Raw genomic sequence first — 20,063 nt, 5'->3', positions numbered from 1 at the left:
CCTCTCCAACGCAGCTATAACCCCTCTCCAAAGCAGCCATAACCCCTCTCCAACGCAGCCATAACCCATCCCCATTGCAGCCATAATCCCTCCCCAACCCAGCCATAACCTCTCCCCAATGCAGCCATAACCCATCCCCATTGCAGCCATAATCCCTCCCCAACGCAGCCATAACCCATCCCGAATGCAGCCATTACCCATCCCCGTTGCAGCCATAACCCATAACCCCACCCCAATGCAGTCATAACCCTTCCCAACACAGCCATAACCCCTCCCCAACACAGCCATAACCCCTCCCCAACTCAGCCATAACCCCTCCCCAACTCAGCCATAACCCCTCCCCAATGCAGCCATAACCCATCCCCATTGCAGCCATAATCCCTCCCCAACGCAGCCATAACCCATCCCGAATGCAGCCATAACCCCTCCCCAACGCAGCCATAACCCCTCCCCAACCCAGCCATAACCCCTCCCCAACGCAGCCATAACCCTCCTCAACGCAGCCATAACCCCTCTCCAACGCAGCCATAACCCCTCCCCAACCCAGCCATAACCCCTCCCCAATGCAGCCATTAACCCTCCCCAACACAGACATAACTCCCCCCCCCAACGCACGCAGCCATACCTCCTCCCCAATGCAGCCATAACCCATAACCCCTCCCCAATGCAGCCATAATCCCTCCCCAATGCAGCCATAATCCCTCCCCAATGCAGCCATAACCCCTCCCCAACGCAGCCATAACCCCTCCACAACGCAGTCATAACTCCACCCCAATGCAGCTATAACCCCCTCCCCAATGCAGCCATAACCCAGAGCAGCCTTAACCCCTCCCCAGAGCAGCCATAACCCCTCCCCAACGCAGCCATACCCCTCCCCAATGCAGCCATAACCCATAACCCCACCCCAAAGCAGTCATAACCCTCCCCAACGCAGCCATAACTCCACCCCAATGCAGTACGCATGACCTTTCAGATATCACAGATAATACCAAAAGGTATGCCAATGAACCGGGGGGACTCATGATTTAAGTGCAGGACTGGAGTTAAGGCCAGATGACACCTAGCACTGATCCTGGTGAAACCCATCCTTGTTCACTTTTAGGAGCTGAACATGGGGTGTTCACCCCTGCATCCAAACCTGACAAGGGTTCTCGAGACCGAAGTAAAGGCCATGACCACATGCCAGGCCTTAAACCCACAGAGCACCTGGCTTGACCACTCACCACTTGGAAGAAGTGTGTTCAACGCAGGGCTGATCGAGCAAAGCAGGTGCCCACTTTGCCATGCCAAAAGAAGGCTCAGCTTAGTAAACATCTGCAATCAGTATGGCCCTGTGGGAGGGCACTGGGGTGGACCATGGCTGAGTTATGATTAAACTGCTCAGTGCAACTGGTGAATTTCAGTGCTCTTTTGTGGCACAATGAGTTGATATGGTTGAGAGGCATGAAAATGCATTTATTGATTTTCTGATAACTTGGACATATATTATAATAAATCTACCTTGCATATGGTAGTGACTTAACACCATTCGGAGGTTCATCCTCTAAACATTTATGCATGATTAAAGGAGATCAGAGTTGTTGAGGCCGGATAGAAAAGATACATTCTAGTTTTAACTACCATACCATTTGTGTTCTGCACTGTTTAAAACAAGTGTTAAAAGATTTACAGCAACTTGGCTTGACGTTACATATTGACATAGAATACATTCTTCTGATGTTGCTGTAAATTGGTTGAGTTAAAAAAAAAAAAAAAAAGAATAGTACCAAGAAGCATGAAGTCCCAATGATTGTCAATGGTCACAGTGTGGAAATCTAAAATAATCTTCGTTAGCATGAGCTGAAGCCATTTTGATTGTGGCATCGATTTTGTTGGCTTTGTGGTTCTCCCGCCTGCACTGTCGCTTGCCTTTCTATTCTGCTTGAGTCATCAACTTTAGTTAACTCCTTCTGTACTGAGCCAAAGCAATGCACGTGCTGAGAAGGCCTGTAGCTGCTAAAGTGCACCTGGTTAAACATGTAACTGTCAACTATTTTCTACTGTTGTAAACAGTTCTGTTCTACCTCCTACTTTGCTGACTAAGTGATCATCCATCTGCCCTGGGTTGTCGACAACTATTTCTGTGTAGGCTTGTACCTTCTATTTGTATCTACATGCTTACCCTAACAAATGGGTATAAAAGCCACATGGTCTCTGTATTCAATGTACTACCTCCTGCAACACTTGAGGGTGTTGTATTGACGTAGTTCCACTCATGAGTGAATAATATACTTGTTATTTTGAATTCCAGCTTCAGTGTCGATCTCTATTTTATTGGTCTACGGACATAGGGACAGAGAAGGGTGTCCCCTGCACCAATGTGCTCATTAAAAGGCACATTTCCACAACAGTAGATCTAGGCGCAATTGACGCTGACCGCAACTGAGTGCGGCTGGATCCACCAAGTTTAAGTTCTAGTCCACCACGGAGAGAACTTTTAAAGTCCCCGGGACCTAACGAGAGGCCCTTTGAGATTCAAAGGGTGTCAGCAGAGCCTAGTCCACCAGTCAGCTAGATAAGGCAGTTTGTAGCTAGGTGTGCTCCTGTAGCTTTAATAGGAGGTGAGCCTTATTATCCCTGGAGTGCACTTCTTTGTGCTGGGTACCAGAGAGGGCAGGTCCAGCCCTCCAAGTCACAGTCAGCAGGTTCAGTCCTCTTCTGATCTCTCATTCTCAAGTACAGGAGATTTCTTAGGTGGGTGCCTGGAGAGATGCCACATTTATTGTCAGCATGAGCTAGTGGATGGGAACGACTGCTGGGCACACCATTACTAATGGGCCAAGCCTACCCAATTTGGGCATTTTCAAGGTCACAAAAGTCGTTGGCCACACTAAACTTAGGCTTTGAGGGCGGAGATAGTGCGGGGGATGTACCATGATAATCCTAGTGTCCTCTCCATCTAACGCGCAAGTTACTACTTGTGTAACAATATATCTGTAAGAGACATTAGTTAGTGATAGATTCCTTACCTTAGAATATCCCCAGGCGTCAGACTGGATCCGGAGATTTTTGCGTAGCAGTACCCTTGCGCGTCGGTAGGCGTCGTCTGCGACTCCGCGTCCGTCGTCTGCGTCGTGATGACGTCGTCGGAGTACTTTGACGCCACCTCCGCATGCTGACGTCAGTTCTTAGACACAGCTTTTCCGCGCCAGAAACGCAAAGCCATGTTAAAAACCAACACTGGTGCCATTGAAACTAGGGCCCTGAAAGGGGATGACCTTAATCCTAGATATCAGTTCGCAGAACGGGGAGGATGGGTGGGTCGGTAAGGAATCTATCACTAACTAATGTCTCTTACAGATATATCGTTACAAAAGTAGTAACTTGTGCATCTGAAAGAGACACGTTAGTGATGGATTCCTTACCTTAGAATAGATACCCCAGCAATACCAGCTCCGGTGGTGGGTCTGCGAACCAATAATCACACCAGAAAGTCCTGGAGAACAGAACGGCCAAAGAAGCCATCCCTCCGGACTTGGCTGTCCAGGCAGTAGTGTCTCGCGAACGAGTGCAGCGAGGCCCACGTAGCAGCCTGACAAATGTCCTGCAAGGTGACTCCCCGGCCCAGGACAGTAGTAGTCGCCGTGGCCCGAGTGGAGTGGGGCCGGAGCCCAACAGGAGATTCCTTCTTAGCCAAATAGTAACGCCCTTGGATGCACAACACGATCCACCGAGAGATGGTCCGCTTGTGCACCGCCCGTCCTTTCTTAGTGCCCACGTAACCAACAAAGAGTTGGTCATCCACCCGGAACTGGCGTGTGCGATCCAAATAGTAAGAAAGCGCACGTTTTGGGTCCAGACGGTGGAGCCTCTCTTCCTCTTTCGAGGGATGCGGAGGCGGAAATAAGGTGGGCAAGGTGATGGACTGCCCGATGTGGAAGGCTGTGACTACCTTGGGCAGGAATGAGGGTTTTGTACGCAACACCACCTAGTACGGATGGACAGAAAGGAAGGGAGGTTTAGAGGAAAGAGCCTGGAACTCACTCACTCTCCTGGCAGAGGTGATGGCAACCAGGAAAGCAGTCTTAAGTGTAAGAAGACGTAGAGGACAGTTATGAAGCGGCTCAAAGGGAGCGCACATCAAGTAAGTTAGAACCAGGTTCAAGTCCCACTGGGGCATCACAAAAGGAACAGGAGGGAACATATGAGTGATGCCCTTTAAGAATCTGTTTACAATGGGGGACTTGAACAAAGAAGGATGATCAGGAAACCTCAAGAAGGCTGAAAGGGCAGAAAGGTAGCCCTTGATAGTGCCCAGAGCAGAGCCATGCTGGGCAAGAGAAAGAAGGAAGAGGAGAATCTCAGAAAGAGGGGCATTGAGAGGATCCACAGCCTTTGCGGTGCACCATGCCACAAATCTGTTCCACCTGCAGGCGTATACCGACTTTGTGGAGGGACTCCTGGCTGCCAGAATGACATTACAGACTTTTGGAGGTAAGTCAAATGGCCTCAACTGTCGCCACTCAATCTCCAAGCATGGAGGTGGAGACTGGACAGGTTCGGGTGAAGGACCGTCCCCTGCTGCTGCGACAGAAGGTCCTCCTGAAGAGGCAGACGAACCGGGGGATCGACTGACATACTGAGAAGCTCGGGAAACCAGTACCTTTGTGCCCAGTCCGGAGCCACAAGAATGACTTGGGCCCGGTCGCGTTTGATCTTCTTCAGCACTCTGGGCAGAAGTGGCATAGGCGGAAAGGCGTACAACAGACCGCAACTCCACTCGCGACGAAAAGCGTCTCCGAGCGAGTGCCGCCTTGGAAATTCCAACGTGCAGAACTGATGACATTGCGCGTTCTCTTCTGTGGTGAATAGATTGAACCAAGGCTCTCCCCACTGCAGAAAGAGACCTTGCACCACGTCCGAGTTCAGACGCCATTCGTGATCCATCATGCACCGGCGGCTGAGTTCGTCCGCCCTGGCGTTCAGAGAACCTGCCAGGTGTTGAACCACCAGAGTCACGCCCTGATGTTCCAGCCACTGCCAGAGGCGCAGAGCCTCCTGGCATAGGGTCCACAACCCCACCCGCCCTGTTTGTTGCAGTACCACATGGCGGTGGTGTTGTCCGTGAACACCTGCACTACATCCCCGGACAGAGGGGAGGAATGCCTTCAGTGCTAGACGAATCGCCCGCAGCTCCAAAAGGTTGATATGGAGCCGGGACTCCGCCGGAGACCAGAGGCCTCTGATCTCCGCCTCTCCCATGTGGCCTCCCCAGCCCTGGAGGGACGCGTCCGTCACAACCACGTGCTCCGGTTGGGGAAGGGGAGGGATCTGCCGCTGACCCAATCGCGGTCCGTGAGCCACTACTGCAGCTGTCTCGCAGTGCCCTCCGAGATCAGGACATGATCGGACAGGTTGCCCTGATGCTGGGCCCACTGAAACTTCAGGTCCCACTGCAGAGCCCGCATCCGCCATCGTGCGTGGTGCACCAGAAGGATGCAGGAGGCCATCAGCCCCAGAAGCCGCAGTGTCAACCTGACGGAGACCCGGGATAAGGGCTGGAAAAGAGGAATCAGAGCCTGAATATCCCGGACCCGCTGTTCGGGTGGGTAAACCCGAAACTGCGCCGAGTCGAGAACCGCTCCGATGTAAATGTAAAATTGATACTTGTATAGCGCACTACTCACCCGCAAGGGTCTCAAGGCGCTTGTACGAATACCGCTGTGGAACCCATCCTGGCTTTCCCTGTGAGGCGTCCAATCCTGGGCACCCCCAAGGTGGAGGCCAGGCATTCTTAGCGTTGTGGGGGCCGTTGTGGAGATTAAGCAAGCTATTGCCCAGAGTTGCAGAGTGGGACTCCATGATTGGAATAGGTACTGAGGCGAGAATTATCAGGTCCGTGGAATTTTGAGCCCAAGACCCGCCGAGGCGGGGAATTGAACCCTAGTCCCGGGCTAGACCTCTGCATCAGGGTCTGCCGCTCTAATCATTGAGCCACACTTCTCCACTTGAGAAGATCAGCTTCTGAGAGGGGCACAGGTGTGACTTCGGCACATTGATGGAAAACCCCAGCTGGTGCAGGAGGTCTGCCGTAGTCTGGAGGTGGCGGACGACTGTCTGGGGCGAGCCCGCCTTCAACAAACAGTCGTCGAGGTCGGGGGAAGATTGAAACCCCTAACCTGCGCAGATGAGCTGCGACCACCGCCATCACCTTCGTGAACACCCATGGGGCGCTGATAAGGCCGAAGTGGAGCACGGTAAACTGAAAGTGCTTATGGCCTACCGTGAACCGCAGGTAGCGCCGGTGAGCCGGCAGGACGGGGATGTGGAAATAAGCATCCTGCAAGTCCAACGCTACCATCCAGTCTCCTGGGTCCAGGGCAGCTAGGACTGAGCCAGTGTCAGCATTTTGAACTTCTCCTTCCGGAGGAAGCCGTTGACGCTCCTTAGATCCAAGATAGGGCGTACTCCCCCTTTGCCCTTCTTGGGTACCAGAAAGTAGTGGGAGTAGCAACCACACCCTACTTCTGGCCCAGGAACGCGCTCAATGACCCCCTTGGCCAAGAGGGCCGTAACTTCCTCCTGCAGAAGTCGCAAATGATCCCCTGATACGCGGTGGTATTGCGGTGGCATGGCTTGAGGGGTCGCTTCGATGGGGAGGGAGTAGCCCCTTCGGACAATTTGCAGCACCCACCTGTCCGATGTGACAGTGCGCCAGTGGTGGAGGTGATGGCGAACCCTGCCCCCCACTGGCGTCACATGGGCCTGAAAGCACGGACTAGGAGGGTTTTGAGGCGGATGCTGCTGGGGAAGGTGTGGACTGGCCTCGCCGTTGACCCCGACCGCCGCCACGGCGGTTTCCACGGCCGCCACCGCGTTGGATGTTAGTCTGCGGTGCGTGGCTGGCAGCACGTGTGGGGGCGCCCCTTCCTTGGCCACGAAAGGAGCGAAAGGCACCCGTTCGCTGGTGCGGGCCAAGAGGCCCAAGGACCTGGCCGTAGCCCTGGAGTCCTTAAAGCGATCAAGCGCGTGGTCTGCCGTGTCGCCAAAAAGGCGACGGCCATCAAACGGCATGTCCATGAGTGTATTCTGGACATCGGCCGAAGAGTTGGCGGACTTCAACCAGGCGTGGCGAAGAATCGCCACCGTTGTTGCCATCGCTCTGCCCAGTGAGTCGGTGGTATCCTGCCCACACCGGATAGAATACTTTGCTGCATCTCAGCCTTCCACAAGGGCCTGGACGAGTTTGTCTCGTACCTCCAACGGACACTCTGGCAGCAATTCCGCGACCGTGTCCCACAGAGAGTGGGTGTAGCGGCCCAAGAGGCATGCAGTGTTGGAAGACCGCAGTCCCAGACTCAGGGAGGAGAATACCTTTTTTCCATACCTCTTGGATTCCCTGTCCGGCGGAGCCGACGGGAATGCGGTCTGGGAATTCGAAGCCTAGATGACCAGCCTCTGGGGGTGGGATGGGTGGACAGGAAACATAGGTCGCCCGGGGCCGGGCGGTGGCGTCTGGCCACGTTCCTATCTACAGGCGAACCCGTAGCAGGCCTGGACCAAGTGCCCAAAAGAGCGTCAGTCAAGGCCTCATTAAACTGCAGCAGAGGCTCAGCCGAGCTTGACTGCGGTTTAAAGACCTCAGTGAGGAGGTTAGTCCTCACGGCCGCGACGGGGAGCTCAAGGCCCAAGGCCTTGGCCGCCCACGTCAACACCCCACTGTAGGTTGCCCCCTCCTCCGTAGCCACGGTAGGAGGTGAGACAAAGCCAGTGTCTTGCGAGGTGTCCAGACCACTGGCATCCCCAAGTCCACCTGTCCAGTCCTCCTGGGACTGACACTCCTGTGTCAGAGGGTCCTCAGACCCCTCCCAATACTCCTCATCACCCACCTCCTGATAATCAGGGTTGTCAAGGGATGGGGCCGGCTCATAGAAGTGAAACTCCCCAAGCGGCATCGAAAGCGGCGCCCAGCAGTGCCGTTCCGACGCCGGTGCCGGATCGAGGGAGGCATCGGGGACGGGGCCGCCCGAGGACTGCGCCGGAGGTGACACCTGAAGGACCGGCGCCGGTGAGGTCGTCAGGTCAACCGGCGATGACCCAGATCCCGAAGCGGATCCAGTGGGGCCCTGCGGCGCCGGCGGCGTCTGAGCCGAAGCACCCGAAGGCGTCGGGGCCCGAAGGCGCTGCGGAGCCCGTCGGAGGAGGGAGGGACCTCAAGGCCATGAGGAAGCACTCTATCTCCTCCGGCGTCGCGTGCTGCCCAGGGAACGGAGTGTGTGGAGCAGGCCGCAAAGCCTGCGACTCCGACGGAGCCGCGTGGGCAGTGTCACCCGAACACCCGGCCGTGTCGCGCGAGCGTCGGGGGGACTCGGAAGAGCGATGACGTCTCTTCGACTTCTTGTGCTTACCTGACGACTTGGACCCGGAGGAGTGATGCCGACTCCCGGACCTCTGATGGCTCCGTCCCCACGACCGGTCCCTCGACCTCTGTCCGGACCGGGACCTCTCGCTGCGCGGGGCCGACTGCCGGAGTTCGAGTCGCTTGCAGGACCGCTTTTGCCTAGCTTTCGAAGTCAGGGCCCGGCAGTCGGAGCAGGTCTTGTCGTCGTGGTCGACGCCGAGACAGTGGAGACAACGACGGTGAGGGTCGGTGACCGACATCAGTCGGTCGCAATCCTCACAAGGCTTGAAACCTGGCATCCCCATCGGCACCGTCCGGAGTCGCAAGACTCAAGAAAAATGATCAAAAAGGAATCAAAAAAGTCAGTCAAAAAGTGACTACGGTACCACTTTTTCCGGATCTGCGCTGCTGGTGCGGAAAAAAGAAGAACTGACGTCAGCACGCGGAGGCGGCATATAAGTACTCCGACGACGTCATCACGGCGCCCACGACGGACGCGGAGCCGCAGACGACGCTTACAGACGCGCAAGGGTACTGCTACGCAAAACTTTCCGGATCCAGTCTGACGCCTGGGGATATTCTAAGGTAAGGAATCTATCACTAACGCGTCTCTTTCACATACTATGTTTCAGTACTGCAGTCACTGTACCCATATTAAACCCACAGACAGAAGACCGTGGATGCACAAGAAGTGTTTTGGCATCCTGTTTCCCTTCCTTGAAAATGTGTACTAAAGTATTATATATAAACACAGCGCACCTATCAAGCAGGATTTGATATTTAAGCAGGATCTGGCACTGCAGTGTCAAAAAGGATGCTCATAGCTTCCACCTGGTATAGAACGAGGGTTCTCAATGCCCATGTTGAATCAAAACCTAAAAAGTCTGATTCGTAGCAATTCTGTATACTAGCCAACACCCACTGATATTCTCTACCATGCTGTCAGATGGACGGCAATGCTTCCTCCTGATGGGGTGTTGGATGGGCTAGGAGAGTCATTGTATCGAGGAAGATTACACTTCTTGGCTGAAGGTGGCTGCTTTGCTTTAGCCCTGTTGTAAGACGTATGACATTGGCACAAGGGTTCCTTTTATTGTTGCTGTTGGGATGGTGCTTTTGAAGCTGTTTTTGCCAGTGAGAGGCAGGTATCTCCTACCAAATCCCTTGAGATACATCTCTAGAAATTTCTTCTGAAGAGCAAATGAATTGGGGTTTTGGCCTCTCTTTTTTATTTTCCTCATCAGAGGGCAAGATAAACAGTGGTAATCCCATGAAGGGTAGAGTTTGATTTTTTTGAGCTGCTATTGGGGCAGAGAGGTCAGATATAGCCAGGACGAGCATCTTAATTGCAAGCGTTTAGCAGATAGCTTTACAGCACAGTTGCTGCACTGATTACATGGGATGATGTCCTTCTTTAGTACTTTAAAATAAAAATAAAAAAGAAATCCTCTTTGTGGTTTGCAGCTGTAACTCTGGAACAGTCTGGGGACCCCAAGAGTGCATGGACACTGCGCCTGTGAGATCTGTCGAGTTGGCTACTCACAAGGGGGCAGTTGATGTTTAACAAATCCTTGCATGCATTTACTTTTTCTAAGTATGAGGAAGCACATAACAGACTTTACCTCTTGACTGCTGTCACAGGACCAGGAAGTGGATTATCTCAAAGAAAAATAAGGACGTTTTGCCACCTCTTGATGGCCTCTATGTTCTATATACTCTCATAGCCCATCCACTACCACACCCACCATCCAACATCCCATTAGGAATCAGCATTGCCGTCCATCTTGGGTGGTATAGAAGGAAAGTTTACAAAGATGTTTGTTTATTACAAGAGACATTGGGTGAGCTGAACTAACGATTTGAAGTATCATAACATCTGAAGTGGCGGACTTGCAGCAGTGATGTTAACTTTTCTTATTGCATTGTTGGTGTACGCTAGAACAAGACCAAGGCACTGACCAGTAATATGTGTAACATGATCAACTGATGGGATTAAGGGAGCTGTATCTCAAGCTGAGCAAAAGTGTAAGAATTCATAGTTCAGACTCTGTATCTGTACTACGATCAAGAACATGGTCTGTCAAACTGGTGTGATTTGCACTGTAGATTTTTAGGTAGATTCTCTCTAGTTTCCTTTGTCCTTGGATTCTCTGGAGGAGGAACCATCAGTGAGTCACTGGTTTAGGAGCTGTACGTCTTGTAACATCATGGTAGCCGGGGAGCTAACAAGCCTGTGAGCGTTGGGGCCCTCAATTTAGTCATTTTATACAGGGAAGCATCCTATTGTGGTACTGGTGGTATCACTAGTATCCCAGGGCCACCAAATCAATGAAACTACTATTCACCACTGATATTTTCCAGTGGGCCCCAAGGTTCTGCACAGGTATACTGGGAGCTGGACTTAAGCGGTAGAGACCAATCAACGCTTGAAATTATGTCTCTGGAACCAAAAGTACAACAGAGATGGTCAAGGAGTGATGCAATCTGAACAGTAATTTGAGCTAATGGACTTGACACCAAGTCAGGACCGGAAAAGCACTGAGTACTGAGGGATTGTAATAGAATTATATAGGTACAGGAAGAGGCAGTTTTAGAGAATTGGGAAAACAGGGGACCATTGATTTCAAGAAATTATGCAGTGAAAGGTTTGGGGGTGTACAAACAGAGCGATGATATTGGTACGCCATGCAGGATCTTTGCAATTGTTACAGATCTGCCTAGGCTGTCATGCCACACCTACCTAAACTTGAGGGGGAATCTTTAGCAGATCAGGATTGCCAACCCCCTTGACACTTTTGAAGACCCAGCCTAGTACACCCACGAGAAGCCAACATGTGCCAGGAAAAGGCATCGATCATCCAGAGGTGGGCCTCTTCCATGAAAAGTTTATGGGATAGAAGCGTTTGGTCGGTCAGAGGGCTGCGCCTTTCTGAATGCAATACAGGAGCCCACTGACGTTGAAAGAGAAAACCTCACTAAGCCTGTATGAGTGGTTGCACCTTTCGTACTGAAGCAAAGCAAGAAGCCTGTGAGGCAAAGGAACAGACCTGTTATGCATCTCAATTAAACAAAGCCCATTAACACTACATAAGACAATACCAGTCAGACACTCTACACTTCTGAAATATGAACATCTGTCATGGCACAGCGATGAGACCAATAAGAACTATGTGACAAAGAAAGAATTTGTTTGCATCAGACCCAAAACCTAACAACCCCTGACATGTCTAAAGAAAATAAAGTTAAACAAGGATGTCAGTTTGACACAATTAATGTGGTGAAGCAGCTCCTCTCCATTGGAGGAATGGGAGGGGGCGGGGCAGAAGGGAGGACACCACAAGCCCCAGGCTACCAATCCCATCTGTCCCCAGCAATGCCCACAAACCAGTTGCTGTGTCCTTTCCCTGGAGCAGCCAAAACAGTATATGTGAACCAAGTTGTATCTCTACTATCTATAAGAAAGCGGTAATCATGTTGCCTCTTAATATCGGATTGTTGGAGGTGGAGTCAGTGGCCATTCTCCACGCACAACTAAACCCCCTGCTCCCCAATGTCTGTATCTGCTTCTCGCCATGTCTTGTCAGAGTCAGGTAGAGTAAGCTCCTGCTTATGTTTGTTGGATCATAATTTGTTACTGTTATAAGATTTGCTCTGAGTGTTTTTGAATAGTGAGGCCCTAATTGGAGCCCTTGACGTCCTCCCTCCACAGGGGTGTGGAATTTAATACAATATCGACTTGTCCATGGGGCAGGATGCTTCATAAATCTACTAGACCTGTAACAAAATTCACTTGTCCGTTTTGTGCCATTTATGCGGCGACAAATTATGGCAGCAATCTCATTATATAAGAGCTCTGAAATAGCCTCTCTGATTATGCTAGGGCTCCTTCCATCGTAGGGTTTGAATACTAGCAATTCCCTTATGTTACAACGTTTCGGCAGATCTACACACTGGGGCTGAAGGTAATGGTAAGCAACAGTTCCAGGGTTGGAATGCCTTTTTTGATTCTGTGCGAACCTACTCACTTGCATGTTTTAAGGGTTTTCACCAACTCTTTTCTAATCTTTTTCTATACTGAGAAAGGTTGGAAATGTACTCCAGACAATGGCAGACATAAAACTTCTTCCAGGGTTGGTAAAATATTGGTTGGAGGGAAAGTGAACTTGCAAACACTCAGATTATCGCATTAGCAAATCTACACCTGCATATTTGCTCATGCTAAAACGCAGTTCACAAATATTTTCTAGGAGTACTATTTCTTGGCCTACTTCTGTAAAGTCTTGTGAATTCAAGAAAGCTGTATATTTGCACTTAATGCAAGGACATGGGTTCACTTTTGAGACTTTATTTAATAATAGGGCCACTAATTGGGTCCGGCGTTAACCATGACCTTTTGTGTTTATTAAAATTCTCTCTCCTCTCTCTCTCTGTCTATCTGCTAGCTTCACTGTGAGCTACAGCGCATTCTGTTCTTTCACAAGGAGCATATCGACACACAGTCAGTGCCAGGAACTACTGTGGCAAAGTGTTCTTTTTGATACCAAAAATGTTTTGCTTTTTTGCCAATGTTTGTTATAATGATGAGGGCCCAGCAGCTCCCACATCAATAAGCTTTTACGAACACCATGCCAAAACAAGTCACGCATTGACAAAACCAAAAGGCTGACCAACAATTTCAGACCTACTGGCTTTACCGAAGCTTGTTTATTTTTGTTTCCCATAATCTTATTAAAACTGGTTACACTGTTTTGTCCATTATGAATATATTTGGGAAATACTAGCATACATCAACACATTTTACTAAATGATGCTGCAAAGAAATGGTACCTAAAATATTACAGTAGTTTAGCGAAATGCTTTAGCATTTTTTTATAAACATTTTACTTGCAAAGCAAAGAATCATCAATCTTGCTTTCAAGCTTCTGCACATATTTACATCTTATCAGAGAGCATTCTGGGAGCATTACACCTAGTTTCATATTGCTAAACAATGAAAACTAGTGTACACATTTTTATACTGGAACCACAGTCAGTAGTGCAGTCAGAGCTTACAACATTTACTTAGAGCACTCACTCTTATAATAAAGGCTTTGCATTAATGAACCATAAATACAAGTTTGAACAGCATTAACACATGGACACAAATGTTACCTTAACTGCAGGTAATGCCTTGCCCTGATCCATAATGTGATACTGTAAACTGGCACCTAAAGGGTTTGTGCTGTAGGGGGTTGGGAATACTTGTCCCAAGTACAAAATACACATGAAAACCTGTTGCCCTTCTCTTGACCCCAAACAATATGTCCTGGCCATCCACATCTCTGCTCCAGGAAGGGCCATGGATGTGGACACAAATGGTGTCACTCCTCGCCCTCCCAATTTCAGACCTCCTCGCGGGTTTAAAATAATAATTGAGATAGAAACATGATTTTCAGTTTAGCTGGCATCAGGAGGATGTAATGGCTATTTAATGCCTTAATCTCCCTCCTGGCCTCCTCAAATGATTTTCATTGTTTCTGCACAAGGTGGGTATAGTCTGGGAAGATCAAATGCTGTATGAGAGTCGTGGCAGAGTGGAGAGATCTCCAGCATGAATCGAAGGATCTCATCCCTATCTTGATAGTTCAGGATTTGTGCAATTATTGCCAATTGCGGGATCCCTGAGGCTACTTCCATAGCAGGGCTCAATGAGCACTTTCAATTTTGTAAAAAGTGGACACAACCAATTAGAGGGGAGCAAAGACCCAAGCCATTCTTCCAGGCGCTAAACCTACAATGCAGCCCCACAATCCTCAGCGAACTCCACAAATCGCAGATTGTCACATTAGGTGTAACTGTCTACATCTTCGACTCTGGCTTCAGATGTCTCTGTGGATGCCGTGAGTTTCTTAATCGTCTGTTGTTTGGTCTCAACAGTGCCCTCAACCACTGAAAGTCGCTCTTCAGCTGCTGCGAATGTGTTAGCACCTTGGTGGAGAGCCTTGTGTAATAAAGACACCTTGAAGTGGACTGCTCCTATCTTGGTTTCCAGAGCATCCTTAGATGTGTTAATAACTTTCAGTATAGTGAATGCCTCGGAAGACAGGGAGGCCACTGACTAGTCGAAGACAGAGGTCCATCAGGTGTCGCTACCACCTGCGACTGACCACTAGCCCGGGTTTGGGCAAACTTATCCAGCAACCCCTGCTTTCTGGATGGAGAAGGTTTATCTCTAGCCATTTTGCAGGCAGACCTGAAAGGCCAGAGTTCTCTCTGAAGTGGTCCAACATGTCTTCTGACTCACCAACATTCAGATGAAGGCAAAGTCCCTGAGGCGGCACGGTGGTCGAAGTGCGGGACAGGCCCACAAATCACAGGTTCCAACTCTAAACTGGGAACCCTCCTTAACTACAGGATGAGAAAGACAAAGCTCAGGCATGTTATAGAGACTTATTTTTCCTGTGGCTCCAACTTAGGTGAAAAATTTGAAACTGGGGGCCGTTCCTCAAACCTCCCCTGCGTCGAAATCTCAGCTCCCCAGGATCACTTACGTTTCCTTCCAGGTAATGCATATAATGCTGCCAGGCTCAATCTAGACCCTTCTGATCTAGAAAATATCCCCAGTACAAAATCCACAGTCTAACAACAGTGCTGTTGCGTTGGCAAATTTGCTACCTCGAGAGTATAGGAACCAGCTGCATATGACTCCATATTTCCAACAATACAGCAAGAGGGTGGGATATCTGCCTCTGCTCAATCGAGGCCATCTAAAGCCACCACAGTCCAGTCTATGCCCGGTGGTACCCACAAGCCTCCATCAAAGTCTCAGCTGTGTCCCCTCCAAATCCACCAGCAAGGACCCAGCTTATCAAATGGGATGAGCCCAGGTACTCATTTACACATGGGCACTCCACCCGTGCTCAGGAGGGTAGCTTGAAAGCGCCACCCTGACCCGGGTGTATCCCACACGGACTAGTTCAACGCTCACTTTTCGCTCCTCAGTTGCACCCTGGACTGTCCGCAGGATCACAAGTTCAGCCTCCGCGGGCTGCCCCAGGCAGGACACACCGCAGCAGTTCCGCTCTGTGAGAATCTGGAGGGGGGGGATCTTCGACATCTGCACCCAGATGGGGGGAGAAATTCAAGGAGATGCCAATGTTGCTAGGGAGATATCTTCTCCAGCCCGAGCCAGTGCCAACACCTCATACTTCGTTGCCGCCCTAGAAAGTTGGCCTAGAACTCAATCTCTACCAGATACCCACTCTTAGATAGGCCACGTCCGAACACTGTCATCATGTGGGAGTCAAGAGAGGGCCGGAGTTCACCACGGGACCCGACACGCTTTGCTTGTCACCAGGACAGAGAGTCAGGATTCACTGAGGAAACTGCAGGTCGCCCTGTGGAGCTCTTTTCTGCAAATCAGCTATCTTAGGACATTGGCCACACCCACACCCTACAGACATGTCCCACATACAAGTCTCAGCAAAGGACCCCAGTTAAAGCGACATATGGACCTTTACAGGAGAGATCCCCTGGAGTGGACTTTTATAGCTACTGCAACCAGTCAGCTCACGGTATGGGGACGAGGATGCAGCTGCCACGTCACTCAATATACAAGTATATTAAAAGGTGTCTTCCAGGATTTCAGAGCTTAATACTGATGAGGGGCAGCAAAATGATATGGAGTGCCTCTCGTGAAATCAGACGGTCAAGTACATTGAAAAAACATATAGGATAAGCCAGAAAAACTAATAATGCAGGACAATGCATCGCCTCTAAGTCACAGAGAACGCTTTCATCCAAATAGTCCTACCCACTGCCCAGGTGGAGCAATCCTCCCCACTCTCCCCTATCCTTTGTTTGACTAGGACCATGTGTTTCCCTAGAAGTCACAGCCATTAGGAAAGTAACTCTCACCTGTTCTACAAGTACCAGTATGGCATCTCTTGAAGAAAAAAATGTCAGACCGTTCCATGATGCGACATTCTAGGTGACAGACCACACAAATAACGTGCTCAATAGTGAAAAACTTCATCACAATACAGGAAAGTCATTTTATCAAAAAAATGATGAAATAGGGAATGAATAAAGGTGTCAAGATGCAACTTTCGAAGAAAACAGAAAAACATAATTCCAGGGAAAAATGGGTTTTGTGTCCTTATGTGTTGAGTAGAGCTTAAATAAATTCTCTTGGAACATTTTTTCAAAAATAAAATTAGACTTAGAAAGTCAAACTATTCATCAGGTATGCGGGTGCATAGAGCAAAAACGACTTCTTTCAAATGACCCTTGCTGCTCCTTCAGGAACAGTCCAGGTCTGGTGTCCCTAAAACAGCAGCGTCACAATTCAGACGTCTGAAGGCCTGTTTGTAGTAACACCATTCCCTGCTTTGCCTTCTTTCTGTTCAGTGGTTTTGAAGAGGTCTCTTCCTTTCAGTCAACTGTATGCTATGATTGTAAGTACAATAAATGGACTGCATACAAAAAAGGTTGTTTCTACCAGGCAATAGTTTCGAAAATAAAAATCCCAATACTCAAAATGTGTTCAGCCACCCTAAACAGCAAGGGAGGGAATCTACTTTTTAAGAATATAAAAAATGTAAGAGATCTTAGGAACTGAACTCAAAGTGCATTACTGGAGAGCAAGTTTAATCTTGAGTTTGCTTCTCACCAGTCAAAGTGGTCTCGGAAGCCCGCGATGCCCGTCACGTGGCTGAAGTAGCGGTAAATGTTCTTTGCATCCAGCTTTGTAGACACTTGTTCCTCTCCTCGGCTCAGCACCACCTCCTTCTTGCTACAGTGGATTCGCCCGGGGGTTTGGTCAACATGAAGCTGCAAATCACAAAAAAAACAGGGCAAAGGAAGATTTAAAGTCAGTAAGACTGTATACTACCACATAAAAAATATTTAAAAAATGCCAAACCAAGGTTCCTGATAATCAACAAACACTTTTTTTAATTCATACTGTAGAATAGATTTCAGAACTTTCTTTTGTTTTAATTTCCAAAGGGTACGTTGTAGGTTAACCAGAACACTTATCACTGACAGACTCAAGATAGAATGCAGTGTATGGGCTTTGTCACATATTTACTAGGACCTTGGTTGCAGGTACATAGTGAATGCACTGGATGCCTCCGAGTTTTATTTTAGCCATTCCTTTGACCACATTCAAATAATTTTTCTATTAAAAAATAAAACGCCTTAAGAGGGCTTGATACATTTGGGATGGTAGATTATGACTATTTTCTACTGTTTATTCCAACTCCCAATTGTTTATTTTGCATATAGGGTCATTAAGAAAAATAAATATGAGAGATCATAACAATGGCAAGATCTTTTACTTAAAAAACTTTTGTTGCTCGCTATGCGGTCAATGATCAGCCATCTTATTTTTTTTTTTTTACCATTCCAAGATGGATGCCCGTGTGTGCACATCCAAAAGCATGCACCGTGGGCACCTTTGAAAGGTTTGCTTTATTTTAACGAATGCCATTCGAAGATAGCCTCTTCAGATGCGCTCTCCATCCCAACATGCTGACAAGTGACTCCAGCAGCAGGAAAACAGATCTCAAAATACGATTTCCACAATGTGTAAATACAGAGACTAAGCATACGCGTTTGGCTGTGACCCGTACTCTCTCAGTTTAAGTCTTGACTCCAATTAGATCCAGCTGTCTGTTAGCCAGATCTTTTGCTTTCTACATATAAAATATACTTAGAGTGGGGTTTTGCTGATAGTTGGATGGCTTAGTTGTCTATCCCCTTTCCCTGCTCCAGAGTCAATGGTTACTTCATAGTTCTTGAGTTTGTACTGACCAGGTGCACTGAAGTCACAATATTCTAACTGGATTAGATATCCCTACACTGCGGACAGACCCTGATTAAACATTGTAGAGGCAAAGGGCACAGAACGATCACGGATGTCTAGCACATATATAGTACTTCTTGTTTCATGCATCATATGAAGATCTTGCACCTCATTTAGCATACTGAGGCACCAGAGGACACCATTGTCCTACAAACACTGGAAGAATAAGCCATGCTTATGAAGAGACTCGCAATACTAACAATTAAAACAGACCAAGAGGAATTGTGTTGAGTGGTTTTATGAGAAATTGATTCTTCTGTGGATGTCTTATTATTTGCGATCTATTTATTACACAAGTTTGAAAGCTTATCTACGCCTCTTGGCAAGGGCAGATATCAAAGCAGAGAGTTTTCACAATCAATCATCAAAGCTGAAAATTCAGATCAATGATTTTGAACAGGATTGGCTAATGACAAAGCAACACTACTGGTCAAGCCATGGCCCCAGGCTCCCTGCGGTCACTGCTAACGGAAGCAAAGCTTCACCATGAATTTCTGCTTGGAAGTACTTTCTTAGTTTGCGCAACCTGCACATGCGCTGAAAAAAGTTCAAACTCAAGACAGGACTCTTGGATGGTTCAAACCATGAAGGGCTGAAACGAAGATTTCAGTATCCAACAAAGTCTGTCCTTCTGAACCCAATTCGTTTTTCAAGCCTTAGGGACTTACAGATCAGAAGCGATAACTGAAGACATAGGCATCCCAGACATTCTCAAAGCAATGCCTTCCTGGTGATAAAGAAACAACAAGCATTGGCATAGCCAATAGGTCTCGCTTTTGGGACCTTATAAGTATTTAGTTATGCGGCACAATATCATTGGTGCAACAACACCAACTGTTGCATGGCTAAACACTTACAAGGTCCCAAAGGCGAGACATCACAATTCTTGTTTGTGCTAGTAAGTGGAATACTAAGCATCAGAAAGTTGAGAAATTGTCCCCAAGTGTTGTACAGCATAATGCTATGCAGGGCTACGTTTGATTTGTTCCTAATAATGCTGACTTTATGTAAAATGTATGGCTCTCACAATGTTATGTTGTTATTAGTTGTTTTATTAGAAGAACAATTACAACAAAAATACTTTAAAACAATAAAAAAAGCAGTAGTAAACCAAGTTATGGCAGACCTCCATGTCTAGCTCAAGGTGGATGGTGGTAGGATTCCCAGACACTAGCTGTTTCCGACACCATGATCCTCTTTAATAAACAGCTGCACCGCATGATGATTTTCCTTAAATCTTCGAAAGGCTGCGAAAAAGTGCCGGAGTCCCAACAACTGTTTCACGTCATCCTGAGGGATTCATGCACTTACCAACCACACTGGATAGTACAATGAAGAGCTTGATGAATTGATCACTGTGGCTATAGCGTTTACCACATTATTATGATGTACTGCATTTGGCACATGATTTGGCGTGTTAATTTGCTCCATTTGCGGATCTCACAAAAATGTTGCTCTAATTAAAATATATGAAAATAAAACTGACAAAGAATGTGCTGCATAATTTGCATCTTTTTACTGCATAAATATTTAAATCCAATTGCCTTATTTGTTTTTCCAAGTCAAATAATCCTAGCAGGCCAGACAATGGTAACTCTCTCCACGGTGGGTTGGTGGTAGTCATTATAATGAAGACATCCATATTTCACAGGGAAGTATGAATTATTACACATATTTCACAGTTCACTGTGAAATTTGTGTTTTTATAGCGCCATTTTGTTCAGTGAAATCACCCAAGCTTGAGATATATATATATATATATATATATATATATATATATATATATATATATATATATTGATAAAGCCTCTGGGTCGCGGGAGACCCAACAAAATA

The 20,063-nt window shown here is 48.2% G+C and overlaps 1 protein-coding gene across 1 annotated transcript in view; it reads right to left on the bottom strand.

Annotated features, from left to right (window-relative positions):
- Nucleotides 1–20,063, bottom strand: part of LOC147693109 (uncharacterized) — a 102,357-nt gene that overhangs the window by 26,462 nt on the left and 55,832 nt on the right. The window contains exon 3 of the mRNA XM_086939362.1: nucleotides 17,031–17,191. Coding sequence (XP_086795488.1) covers nucleotides 17,031–17,191 — 161 coding nt within the window. The remainder of the gene's footprint in view (nucleotides 1–17,030; nucleotides 17,192–20,063) is intronic.

Source organism: Lissotriton vulgaris, chromosome 9, assembly GCF_964263255.1.
Source record: "Lissotriton vulgaris chromosome 9, aLisVul1.2, whole genome shotgun sequence".
NCBI classification, from domain to species: Eukaryota; Metazoa; Chordata; class Amphibia; order Caudata; family Salamandridae; genus Lissotriton; species Lissotriton vulgaris.
This window is presented reverse-complemented; position numbering and strand designations above follow the sequence as displayed.